The sequence below is a fragment of the Castanea sativa genome, chromosome 5 (assembly GCF_040712315.1).
Source record: "Castanea sativa cultivar Marrone di Chiusa Pesio chromosome 5, ASM4071231v1".
NCBI lineage: Eukaryota > Viridiplantae > Streptophyta > Magnoliopsida > Fagales > Fagaceae > Castanea > Castanea sativa.
The window spans coordinates 8242778-8256189 of NC_134017.1; the positions used below are offsets into that span (position 1 = coordinate 8242778).

A 13412-nucleotide genomic window follows, 5' to 3' on the forward strand; every position below is an offset into this window, starting at 1 on the left:
TCCTTTCTAATTTCTATTGTAGACATTACAGCCACCACTTACAGTAATGATGGCAGTAATAATGGCTATAAGTTTTTTTTTTTTTTTTTTTGATCAGATGATTATAAGTTTTTGTTTTTAGTGTTCGGACTAAGATGCATTTAACACTATTAAATGAAGTTTTTATACACTTTTTAACAAATAAAGTCGAATTGTGCACAAATATTAAAGAATAGTAATGAATGTGTATACAAGCGTATTTTTTTCGTAAAAAAAAACATGTATTTTTTTTTTTTTTGAAAATTGTTCTTACATCTCATAATTCAGTATTTATTAATCTTTGGCATGTGTTATTAAACAGTATATATAAGCCTTCATTTTCCCAATGTATCTAGATGTTTTGAACCTACAATTTTTATAAAGAGTAGGAATGAGCATTGACAGTAATTATTAGCCCTACAAAAGCGTAATGATAGAAATTACCAAATTTAATAAAGAAAATCAAAGAATGTTGCCTACAATTTTATCCTCATTAGTATAGAGATTATAGTAATTATTACAGTCCTATTAAAAGCGTAATGATAGAAATTACCAAATTTAAACAAGAAAATCAAAGAATGTTGCCTACGATTTTATTTTTCATTATTATAGAGATTAGAGAGTAGGTAGTTTATGAGCTAGAGCTTATTGACAATAATGAATTCCTACTAAAAACGTAATGATAGAAGTTACCAAATTTAAGCAAGAAAATCAAAGAAATGTGGTAAAGAAACTGAGAGTACCATACTAATCTTGCCATCTACACTTTGCAAGCCAGCTAAAGGAGTCACAATAATTCATAACATTCAATGTGGCTGGCTAGCCAAGCTGGTTCCAACTTCCAATAGAGCACAGTTGCAACATCCTCAACCAGTTAAATCACTCACCCCTTGCATTTATGAATCATGTCCAATCCTTTGTTAATTTTGGGCTGCACTCCATCCATAGCGTGCACGTTTACTATGTCCTTTTGCAACATGTTTTTTGTGAAATCAATCATCATTTGTCCCCCACGTTAGGTTCACCTAATTGTAAAAGTAGAAGGGTAGCACTTTTTCTTGCGTGAAATATTCCACCACCAAATCTCTAACTTGGTTATTAAAAAACCAAAACCAAAAATAGACCCATTGCTCAATAGTTGTGAAAGGCATTGCAGAAAACACTCAATGAAGCAGTAATTTGTTCTCTACTTGACAGACGCAGGTATTTGAAAACTAAATAAAAACAGTTGAATTTAAGATTCATGGTGATGAATTGAAGGGCATCAATAGCTATGCTATGGGCCTATGATCCATGCAAAACAATACTTTGATAATCAATGTATGAAGATTATGAGTAGTGAGTAGTCTAGTAGTGCATCACAATGGTTTTACAACTTATACTCACCCCCAACCAAATTCAATCCAATGCAAGCCCAATAAGATTGTGATTAGAGAGAGGAAAGTATTTTATGTAATGCCATGCTCTTTAAATATATGTAAGCATAACTATGGGTCTGTTTGGATAGAACTTATTTTGCTGAAACTGAAAACTGAAAACACTGTAACAAAATAATTTTTAAATGTGAATAGTGCCGTGAGACCCATTTTTAATGGAAAAAATTGCTGAAAAGTGAATTTTGTGAGTCCATGAACAGTACACAGTGTACGGTTGAATTGGTCAACTATTGCGGCTATTGTTCATGCACAGTAGCCTCTACCTCCTGAAACTCGTGCCCAGGAAAAAAAAAAAAAGCATCATAGAAACGCAACACTGAATAATCTGTATCCACGGATACTATGTTTTAACATCCAAAGAACATTACTGCAAAAAAAATCTTGAAAACTTTTCTGAAATTCATAATAAACAATTTAACATTTTTCCTGTAACTAGTGTGCAATCTCACTCCATACTAGAAGCACCCATATTCTTCAAATTGCTGTAAAATAATCACTACATCAAGACTCACAAATCACAAAATTTATAATTAACTTGCTAGAGCAGAACAAAGAGTACACAATTCATCCATCTATCGTCGCCGCTTCTGCCTAAGTATTGGAAATTGGAGAGGTAAAGGTAGGGTAAAAATCTGCAATTTGTCCTGCCGTGAGAGCTTGCAACCCAAATGCTCAAAATGTGCTCTCAAATTTATTGGACTCATTCTCAGATCCTTCGCTATGTCAGCTGGATCAGTTCGGAATTCATCAGCATATAGTGTGAGCACCAAGATATAACTAATGATAAGATCATTTTTCTCAGCTGACAACCTTTTTGACAATTGATCAGCAAACATGGTTGAAAACCTATTGCGTAGAATGCCTGGAATTTTGTGGCCCTTTGCAGAGGAAAAAGCATCCATGGAATGCTGATCTCTGAACTTTATTAGATGAGTAATGTATGAGAATATGCAACAAAGCGTTCTCTTCTCTGCCTCATCCTATAGAAAATAAGATACAATGTAATTATAAATAATCTAGCTTTTGAACCCAAATAACTTCAAAGGGGGGAAAGAAAGAGTTAAAAAGATAAAAGAATACAACAGGTTTAGAAATCAACACAATCAGAGGGATTTCAGAATAAGATCTGTCTATTTAGTACAGAGAAAGATCCACTCCCATTTAAATCCTCCAATTTTTAGCCAGATGTGAGACAGGTGACATTTGAAAAAAGTTCATGGACCATTAGATCTTCATGTAAATGAAATTCAAAAATGAAAAGTTCATGTATATAAAATTTAAAAGGATTGGTCAATGGGTTACCATATAAACTCTCTTCTTCTTCTTTTTTCCCCCATTTCCTTGGTAGTGGTTATCATTATAAAAACCATATGGATTATCAATCTTATAAATTTTTCCTTGCTAGTGGTTATCATTATACTCAATAGAGAGGCCATTTGGATTCTTAATCTTTTCCCCTTGTATGTATTGGTTTAATTATCTCTCATTAAGAGATCACATCTCCAATGAATTTGTTAATCTCAATAATGAAGGAAAGGTAATAAGTTACTCATTATGTCCACTATGACTTGGTGTTTTCAGTTTTGACTACAAGTAAATTTCTCTATAAAGGCCTATGACTCAATAGAAATTTAGTCAACCATTCATAGATATAGTTGTTCTTGAGGTTAGTTCTTCTTGTTACTTTTTTTTTTCCAAGGAAAAGGGCAGGAGGGGTGACCAGCTGTGGTAACCTACCTAGACATGACTATGGTATCTCCTCAATTCATTTAGGAAATTTCTGCTTGTTACTTAACTCCACTAAGCAACTCCAATAACATTACTTGTTTTCAACAATAAAGATATCACCCTTTATCTTTTTGTGTAAACATCAACTAACATCATTTATATGTAGGTATTTTTAGGCCAAAAAAAAAACACAGAATGTAAGAGCAAGTTTACTTTTCTTTCATGTTCATCCTCTTGCTCTTGATAGAAGGTTTTTCTACCATGGTGCAGGGTTTTTTGTTATTACAAACATATAGATGGTACCCAATTCAAGAATTTACTCGATGCATTTCTTGATCATTCTCAGCCTAGCAACAAAGAAATACCCATTGCAGGTTAATGGCAGTTAAGTTGGTCAGCGATATAACACCAAATCAGAAATATTGCAGAATGTGCCTTTTCAATCCCAAGAGTAGGTATACAAATTTAAGAGGACTCGCAGCCATATCAATCAACTGTTCACTGAACGAATCTCTAAAACTGCAACAAATACTTGCCAAATGTTCACTGAATGAAGAGCTGACTGATATGGATGTGAGTCCTCTTAAATTTGCTTACCTACTTTTGGGATTAAAGAAGCATATTCTGTAATATTTCTGATTTGCCGTTTTCTCGCATAACTCATCTACTAAACCGCCATTACCTTGCAAAGGGTATGAAGTAATATTGGGGGGGGGGGGGGGGGGGGGACTTTTCTTAACGAGTAGAGGGCAAGAGAGCAAAATAGCAGTTTTCATACTATCTTTGTGTCCATAGTGTCTTTAGTATGGTTAAGCATATTAACACATTCCAAACATATAAATTTTTATGTAATAAATGCAATTAGTAATTAATTATATTCAAGTTGCAACTTGCAAGTAGTGGGGCTCAGATTCAATGGTAAGGGGTCTCATGCTTGAGACATCCTGCTGTCAAATTCCTCAACTGTTGGCTTAAAGCCATTAATTATAAATTTTCAAAAATGAAAGCAGCATAGGCTACCAAGTACTAATGGGAAGTGGTTGGCATTCTCCGGAATCAGATAAAAGAGAAATGCCCTTGATTTTGAAGATACATACATACATACATACATACATATATATATATATATATATTGATAATATAGAATTAGTCAACACTAATGTAATGACCATAAGAAGTGCATCTTCTTCCATAAAGGTATTTGCAAAAATACTCCATACCTGTATCCCCTGCAATTTATCAATTCTGTTGTTAACAAAGGTTGGGTAGGCATTGGAGGCCAATTTTGGTTTCTCTTGCAAAAGCTCAAAAATATCTGCAATGTAATCCCACTCTCCCATGAGAATGATCTTGTCCAGTGGATAAGCCTCCTGGGGCGTAGCGGCGTTGGCATCATATGGTGGGATATTGCGAGCAACAGTGGCTTCAGCACCTTCTGAACCTATAAGGGCCTCCTTATTTATCTTAACTTCTTTGATTTTCCTGTCTAGCACCTTCTGAGAATTGGGATCATCTTCTTGATTCAGAGAGTGCTTTTTTTTAGCCTGCAATACATTTATAGGGTTAAACTGAACTGCTAATTGCTAATGCTTGCACAACTCTATTCAACTTGATGAAGTGTTCCATCCAAATTTTCAACTACATTGGCTTGGCTGCCCAAAAGCTCTACATGATACTGCAATATCCAGGCCTAAGTTTCTGATAATTTACTTCCAGTAAACAAATAAAGAAGTGAACATGAATTATAAATTTGATACTAGAGAGAATTCTTTTTGCCCAAATATACAAATACAAGAAGCAAGATAACATCCAAGAAACCTCACAAATGGGGCATTCCATAGGCCTAAAATTGCAAGACAATCATTGTATTCATAAAATTTCACTCATGCTAATAGATCTAATTATATTTATATCCTGAAGAGGTTACTTTTATACATTGATAATTAGGGGTGGGGGATTCTGAACCTTGCATATTTCTATTAGAAACACCAGGAGGTGCCAACTAGTTAACCTACAAGGCTCTTAGAATATTCCAAGGATGTTTATGTTTAAAAATAAAATAAATCGTAGAGGGAAATGGCAGGTTAAATCATCAAATGCCAATTGAAATCCCAAATACACCTGTCTAAAGAATTTAAAAACAAAAAATAAAAAATTACTCTTAATTGTATTATAAAGCTAGCTAAGGGGAGAAGCGGAGGGGGGCTTACCTCATTTCTTGCCTTCTTTGTTCCATAAAGATTAGTAAGCTCTCTAAATCTGTCTGCCTTCTTTACTGCAGAAAGCTCTTCCTTTACTGGGCTTTCGGTTTTTTTATCAGCAGCTTCTAACCCTCTGACTTTTGGTTCTAGTCTAAATACCTTGACAATTGCGAACATACGTTAAGAGTCAATAATCACAAATTACATAGATGCAAGAAACAGCTAAACAGTAATGAAAATATACAAGTAAATTCTCACGCATAACCAATTAGCAAATATATGAATTTCCTTAACAACAATAAGTAAAATTTTCTACACTTCATCAGCAACCAAAAAAATAAAGTACATTCTCCACACTTTTTCAGCAACCAAACAACAATACACAAATCAAATTTCCACATTTGAGCAGTTACCCAAACAATAAAAAATCTAAAATTTCAAGACTTTCTCATTAACCAAACAGCTAAACTTTCACACATTGCATCAGCAACCCAGCAGTAAACAACTACACATTCCCCAACCCCTCAGCCACCCACCAAACAGCACATAACCAAATGAGCAAATAAGCAAACTTATCCCACATTTGCAAAGCAACCACACAGTAAACAAAAAAACCAAATTTTAAAACTGTCTAAACAAATCAAATAGAAAATCCCACCTTGTCAAAAGCAACAGGAACAATCTTCAAGCTCTGGGACTCTTTATCAAACACCCCAAGTGCATAACTACAGTGGTGGCCACCAGTGGATTCACCAGAATAGTTAGACCCAACAAAATCCACATTAGACCCAGTTGGGGTTACCACCATCTCAACCCTCTGAGGTCGTTCCTGGCTCCTATAAACCTTAACACTAGGTGCTGACTCGTGACCATCAATTTGCTCAGAATTGCTGTGGTTTTTCGTTGGGTCATAACCAGAGGGGAAGTAAGCTACAAAAGGTGGAAACTTTTTTGGGTTTTCTTTGAGAGATTGGACTTTGGCTTGGACTGGTGGTGAAGGTGGTGGAGGTGAAGGTGGTTGTGGTGGCGGTTGAGGGGTTTTGTGCTTGTTTTTCTTCTTTTTCTTTGGTGGGGTTTCATGGTTTTGGGTTAGTGGGGATTTGGTGTCTTCTGGGTCTGAATTCATCGCTGAAGGAAGAGGAAAAGCTGTTTCTGGGTTTGAGAGTTTTGGGGGTTTAGGGTTTTGGTTTCACGGTGGTGGCTGTCTTCTGCTGTGTCTGTGCGCGGGAGAAAATAGTAAAATAGGCATAATTTTCTAACTATATAATTAGTTGATACGGTTTGCAAACTATATCTTTTACTAGCATCTCGAGTCTGAAAGACTCGATTTTGGGGCTATAAATCGAGTCTTTAATTCTCGATTTCTATAATCTAATTCTGTCCGATGTGGCATTTTTTCCACGTGGAATATACCTGAAAATCGAGTTTTAAAGACTCGATTTACAAACCCAAAAAAAATTAAATCTAAGTCTTTTACCATTTGTTCCTAAAATACACAACCATCCATCACGACAACCATCAAAATTCATCACCACTATGGGAAGATCACGCAGAACCCAGTACGCACAAAAAAAAAAAAAACCATTGCCCAGATCCACGGCGACCTGGTTCGCGCGACCTTTGGCGCGGAGGCCTGGGTCGCGCCCAGGCAGCGCGAACCTGGGTCGCGCCCCAGGTCACGCGACCCAGGCCTCCGCGACCTAGGTCGCGCGAACCTGGGGCGCGGAGGCCTGGGTCGCGCGACCTGAGGCGCGGCGACCTGGGTTCTCGTGGGTCGGCGGCGGCTGGGCAGATCAGCGTGGAAGAGGAAGAAAGAAGCAGATCAGATCAGGTGAGAAGAGAGTGAAACCCAGAAAAAATAAAGAGAAAGAAGAGGATATATAAAAGATATAAATCGAGTCTCAGATACTCGATTTCCAACTAGACGCCACGTGGAAAATATGCCACATCAGATGAAATTAGACTATAAAAATCGAGCATTAAAAACTCGATTTATAGCCCCAAAATCGAGTCTAAAAGACTCGAGATGCTAGTATAAGATATAGTTTGGAAACCGTAACAACTAATTATATAGTTAGAAAGTTATGCCTATTTTACTATTTTTTCCCTGTACGCGCGAGTGACTTTGTTTGTTTGTTTGTTTGTTGTTAGTTTTTTTTTTTTCTAATGACAAACATTTGAGGTTTTTTTTATTAATTTATTTTATTGCAAACTAGGTTCTATTTGGATTAAAAATAAAAAAAAGTAAGTACCAGAGACAAGGAGGTTCTATTTGGATTTTATATTGTGAAATTTTAAATTTTGGATCTTACCCTAAAGATATATTCTGTTTACTTCAACTCTCACTCTATCTATATTTCCTGTTAAGTGTCACATAAACTTACTATTTGTGTTTAATTCATCCATCAAAATAATGTCAAATAATTTTTTATTGTGCAATATTATTTTTTTAATTATTTAAAATTTTAGCCTGCAAAAATTATGTGATATCATTTTATATAACAAATTAAGTACAAGTAATAAGCTTACGTGGCACTTAATGGGAAAAATAGATAAAAGGGTTGCTGATGCAAATAGCATAAAACTTCAAACTATAAAATTTTAAATTTCATGATATAAAATTCAAACACTCTCAAATTTTATATGTGTGATTCTCAACAAACAAAAAAAAACTTTGTGAAATTTTCACTTTAGCTTTTTTTTTTTTTTATGCCACCAACAAATTTATAATTTTTGCCATAACTCTTATGCATGACAGATTATGATTAGATGTTTGTTCCTTTTAGATAGACCCACCAATTTTTGAATATCAATCACAATCAACAACATGGAGATTTGAGATAAAGATCATGTATTTTTTGTAGTACTAGATTTTTTGCAAACATTTTGTTATTAATTGTGGACAAACAATGCTAGTACACAAAAAAATTTACAATATTTTTCACATTAATTAAATTAATAAATTTTTCTGATTTTTATCTTAACTTATCTAAGTGTGAAATTTTTTTGTCATTTTTTTTTTTTTGTGTGTCCTAGGTCCTGAAGTAAAAGAAGGCTCTAAGCATAAGTCAATAAAATATTAAAAAATTCCCAAATGTTAGTCAATAGAATCTTTAAAAAAAAATTATAAGTATTAATCAATAAAATACTTTTTTAAGTGATAGAAAAATAATTGGGCCATTAATTATATTAACTAAGTTCCAAATTTTAGCTAAATTGCTATCAAGGAAGCCCGTCTAGCTCAGTTGGTAGAGCGCAAGGCTCTTAACCTTGTGGTCGTGGGTTCGAACCCCACGGTGGGCGTTCTCAATTGATTTAAGTTTTAACACTGTCAGTTTTTTACCCAAAAAAAAAAAAAGCTAATAAAGGGAAAAAAAATGCACTTACATCCCCAATACTCTAATTTATAAATTTTACTATTATAGGAAATGGATCCTCATAACTTTTTTTTCTTGCTAATTAAGTACATAAACTATAATAATCTTCTTTTTAATAAAAAAAACCAACATTATTTAGCATCAAATCATATGGAAAAAAGAAAATAAGGGATCTTATTGCAACAACATAAAATTTTAGGGGATCTCTTCATTATACACTACAAAAGTTTATATACTAAATTGGCTAAAATAGAAGTAGATGAGTGTAAATGCAACTACCCTAAAGTTCATGAAATGCAAATGCATTTTACCATAGATTAAAATATCTATCTCAGTGGGTTGTGTACTACACTTTCTCTCTCTCTCATAAATATTTTGAATTCTTCCATATGCACATGGGTTTTAATTTTCTATGAATCGGACAATTTCTTCAATTCAAAGTAGGTTTGAACAATTTTAAATATATGAACATATTTTTGGTTTTTTATTTAGTTTCAAAAAATTAAAATTACCAGACGATGATAATTTGTAAAAAAAATCGTCTTAGTCTCAAATGTTTTCTTAAGCATAGTATTACTATGATATTGATGGTTTAAATTTACTTCAGACTTAAAAGATTTAAAAGAAGTTTTACAAATATATGAAAAATACTCCAATAAATGTATTATGTTATATTAAAAACATGCTAAATTCTTTTTCGAATGCATTAATACTTACTGAATTTCATTAAAAAGACCTTTAAAAGAAGTTTTTCCATATTAAAATTGATAAAACCTTATTTAAGATCAACTATGTCATAAGAAATATTAAATGGATTAACTATATTATCAATTAAAAAAGATATGTTAATTGAACTTTGAATACAAACTTTTTATTAGCAATTTTTACATCTCAAAAAATGAGAAAATATATATTTTAAATAAAAAAATTATAAAGAAAGTTAATGATATTTAACAGATATTTAAATAATAAAAAATCTCATTTAAATTTGTCACTTAACGCAGCCTTTTTTTATCTCAATATTTTGTGTGCCAACAAGTTTTTTGTGTAGTCCTCCTCAAGAAATGGATGCATTACTAGAAGTGATGTTCCCATCAATTACCTAAGCTTGTAATATGATTCTATTTTACTCTTCAAGGCATCTGAACAACCCATTAAACTCTAAAAGAATCTATTGAGTTTCTGTAGTGAGATTTTAAGCCAAGTTATAATGTTAGGCCTTGTAGAAAACTTTATGCTTGTAAGTTTCTTCATTTATAATTGAGATCTTGTTTAATCAAGTACTAGTTAAGTTTGATGCAATACTCTAGTGTTTGTTCATGTTTGATCTGACTTTAGATTTTATCCTAAAGATCTATTCGTTTTCAGCAATCACTCCATCGACATTTCTCGTTAAGTGTAACATAAGCTTGCTATGCGTGTTTAGTTTATCCAACAAAATGATGACAAATCATTTTTTATTATGCAATATCATTTTTTAAATTTTTTTAGGCCACAAAAATGATGTGACATTATTTTATTTAACAAATTAAACACAAGTAACAAGCTTACGTGGCACTCAATGGAAAAATTAGATAGAAGGGTTGCTAATGCAAATAGAATAAAACTTAAAACTATAAAATTCAAAATTTTTAACTTCATGATATAAAATTTAAACACTCTCAAACTTTATATGTGTAATTTTCACTTTAGCTTTTTTTGTTTTGGCTACCTCCAATAAATTTATATTTTTTGCCACAGTTTATCTGCATGGTAGATTGTGATGGGATGTTTGTCCCTTCTAGATAGATCCACTATTTTTTGTCCGCCAATCACAATCAACATCATGGAAAATTGTGACAAAAATAGTGTATTTTTTGTGGTTCTAGATTTTTTGCAAACATTTTGTTAATAATTGTAGACAAGCAATGCTAGTACAAAAAAAAAAAAAAAAAATCAATAGTTTTCACATTAATTAAGTTAATAAAATTTTCTGATTTTTATCTTAACTTATCTAAGTGTGAAATTTTTTTGTCATTTTTTTTTTTTGTGTCCTAGGTCCTGAAGTAAAAGAAGGCTCTAAACATAAGTCAATAAAATCTAAAAAAATTCCCACATGTTAGTCGATAAAATCTTTTAAAAAAATTTATAAGTATCAATCAATAAAATATTTTTTTAAGTGATAGAAAAATAATTGGGCCATTAATTATCTTGTAGAAGTATTAACTATTAAGGAAGCCCGTCTAGCTCAGTTGGTAGAGCGCAAGGCTCTTAACCTTGTGGTCGTGGGTTCGAGCCCCACGGTGGGCGTTCTCAATTAATTTAAATTTTAACTTCGGGTCCATAGCTCAGTTTTTACCCAACAAAAAAAAAAACTTTAAAAACTCATCTTTTTAATATATATAAAAAAGCCAACATAATATTTTTTTCACCAAATCATATAGAAAAAAGAAAAAGAGGGATCTTATTGCAACAACATAAAATTTTAGGGGGTCTCTTCATTATACACTACAAAAGTTTATATACTAAATTGGCTAAAATAGAAGTACAGTGGTAAATGCAACCACTTTAAAGTTCATGGGATGCATATGCATTTTACCATAGATTAAAATATCTATCTTAGTATATTGTGCACTACATTCAACTCCCTCTCTCTCTCTCATAAATGTTTCGAATTCTTCCATATGCACACGGGTTTAATTCTCTATAAATTGGACAATTTCTTCAATTCAAAGTAGGTTTGAACAATTTTAAATATATGAACATATTTTTTGGTTTTTTATTTAGTTTCAAAAAATTAAAATGACCAAACGATGACAACTTGTTAAAAAATAGTCTTAGTCTCAAATGTTTTCTTGAGCATAGTATTACTATGATATTGGTGGTTTAAATTTACTTCAAACTTAAAAGAAGTTTTAAAAAAAGTTTTACAAATATATGAAAAATACTCCAATTGATGTATTATGTTATATTTAAAACATGCTAAATTCTTTTTCATATGCATGTATTGCTTATTGAATTTTATTAAAAAGACCTCTAAAAAAAGTTTTTCCATATTAAAATTGATAATACCTTATCTAAGATTGACCATGTCATAAGAAATGAGGAGAGAAGTGAATTTCGGCAACGCTAATGCCAAAATTATGAGAAAAAGTAGGAGAGAGGAGAGAGAAATGATGTGACGGATGGGGAGAGAGAAAAAGGAATTTCAACAATGATATTGCAAAAAAAAAATTTGAATTGTGGCAATTGAATTTCCGAAATTGGAAAATTAAAAAAGAAAAGAAAAAAGAAAACTGAATTGTGGCAAGAGTAATGCTACGGCCACACACTATTTTACCATATTTTTTACAAACTGTTGTTGTGGGGAGTAAAAAGATCCTGATGGGGATGTGGGCCTTTGGGCCATGTTAAGGAAGGCCAACCTGCTCTTGGGTTTGGAATTTGTTAGTACTACGGGTCGGCCCATATGCCGAGGATCTGAGGATCCAGCCGATGGTGAACTTCCCCTCGGACGGACACCGGAGAACCTGGGACTTCATGGTAAAGGTTAGGGAATGACACGATCAAGACCAAGGGTTAAAAGGGGTGAACCCTTGAATGTCCTGGAAGCACCGATGTTAGAGAAATACCAAAGATAAAGGCTGCCACCTCCACATTAAAGACCCTGCACCTACCACCCTGGCCGCATTAATGGGGAAGTGACACCTGAACAGTGGAAGGGAAACTTCTGGTTACTATTCAAAGGTACCGAGAAAAGAAATATCTAGGCTAAGGGGGAGTTGGGGCAACACGTGTACAAAGTATCAAAAAGAGGAGTATTTAAGGAGCAACCTAGAACAGGAAGAGGGATTCTTTTTTTTTTTTTGTAATCTAAAGGAAAAAGAAAAAAGAGAAAGAGATAATCTAAGAACAGCTCTCGGCTTGCGTCCGAGCAGGTTGATTTACAATATTCCTTATTGTTTTCAAGTGTTAGCAATCTTTGACTTGTCATTTAATCCTTAGTCACTTCTAATCTGGGTTTCAAGCCCACACTCTACAAATTCATATTGTTTAAGGCTCATTGGGCCTGAGCCCGTAACTGTTCTTGGAGCCAGGTGCAATTGTGCGCTTATAGTTGTTATGACCAATTTTTTACTAGTTCTCATTAGTGCCTACCAACAACATCACTTTTTTATTTACCAATAATCCCTCATCATATCAATAATTTATGAAAATTTTTGTAATAAAATTTGTAACTCTAGCATTCTACCAAATAAAAATTGTTGATGTGATAAGTGATTATTAGTAAATAAAAAAGTAATGTTATTAGTAAGCACTAATGAGAACCAGTAAAAAATTAGTCATAACAACAATTTGTAAAAAATATGGTAAAATAGTGTGTGGCAGTAATATTACTTTTACCACAATTCAAAATTTTTTTTTAATCTTCTAAGTTCGGCAATTCAATTGCCACAATTCAAATTTTTTTGGCAATATCATTGCCGAAATTTCTTGTTCTCTCTCCCCATCTGTCACATCATTTCTCTCTCCTCTCTCTTATTTTTTCTCAGAATTTCAACATTGGTGTTGCCAAAATTTACTTCTCTCTTCATTTTTTCAAATAAATTTAAACAGTACCCATATCACAAATAAACATCATTTTTTACTATACTCAGCCAAAAACTCTACTT

At 33.0% G+C, this 13412-nt stretch overlaps 1 protein-coding gene and 2 non-coding genes across 3 annotated transcripts; 2 read left to right on the plus strand and 1 right to left on the minus strand.

Annotated features, from left to right (window-relative positions):
- Window positions 1-1822: 1822 nt before the first annotated feature.
- On the minus strand, window positions 1823-7546 carry LOC142637010 (DNA-directed RNA polymerase I subunit rpa49). Its single transcript, XM_075811300.1, has 5 exons — window positions 7497-7546; window positions 6042-6600; window positions 5393-5542; window positions 4403-4726; window positions 1823-2434 (listed from the first exon to the last, which is right to left on the minus strand). The coding sequence occupies exons 2-5, from the start codon at window positions 6507-6509 to the stop codon at window positions 2027-2029; spliced, it is 1350 nt and encodes a 449-aa protein (XP_075667415.1). The 5' UTR covers window positions 6510-6600; window positions 7497-7546; the 3' UTR covers window positions 1823-2026.
- A 1067-nt stretch (window positions 7547-8613) lies between these two features.
- On the plus strand, window positions 8614-8686 carry TRNAK-CUU (transfer RNA lysine (anticodon CUU)). Its single transcript has one exon. It is a non-coding gene; the product is annotated as a tRNA-Lys (tRNA).
- A 2290-nt stretch (window positions 8687-10976) lies between these two features.
- TRNAK-CUU (transfer RNA lysine (anticodon CUU)) lies at window positions 10977-11049 on the plus strand. Its single transcript has one exon. It is a non-coding gene; the product is annotated as a tRNA-Lys (tRNA).
- The last annotated feature ends 2363 nt before the right edge of the window (window positions 11050-13412 follow it).

What these genes read in the sequence shown, in the direction of transcription:
- LOC142637010 (XM_075811300.1), bottom strand. Translation starts at nt 6,509, where the DNA reads ATGAATTCAGACCCAGAAGACACCAAATCCCCACTAACCCAAAACCAT. An exon ending in TTCCTGTTGCTTTTGACAAG is followed by an intron (nt 5,543 to 6,041) that starts GTGGGATTTTCT and finishes GCAATTGTCAAG; the next exon opens with GTATTTAGACTAGAACCAAA. An exon ending in ATAAATTGCAGGGGATACAG is followed by an intron (nt 2,435 to 4,402) that starts GTATGGAGTATT and finishes TATTTTCTATAG; the next exon opens with GATGAGGCAGAGAAGAGAAC.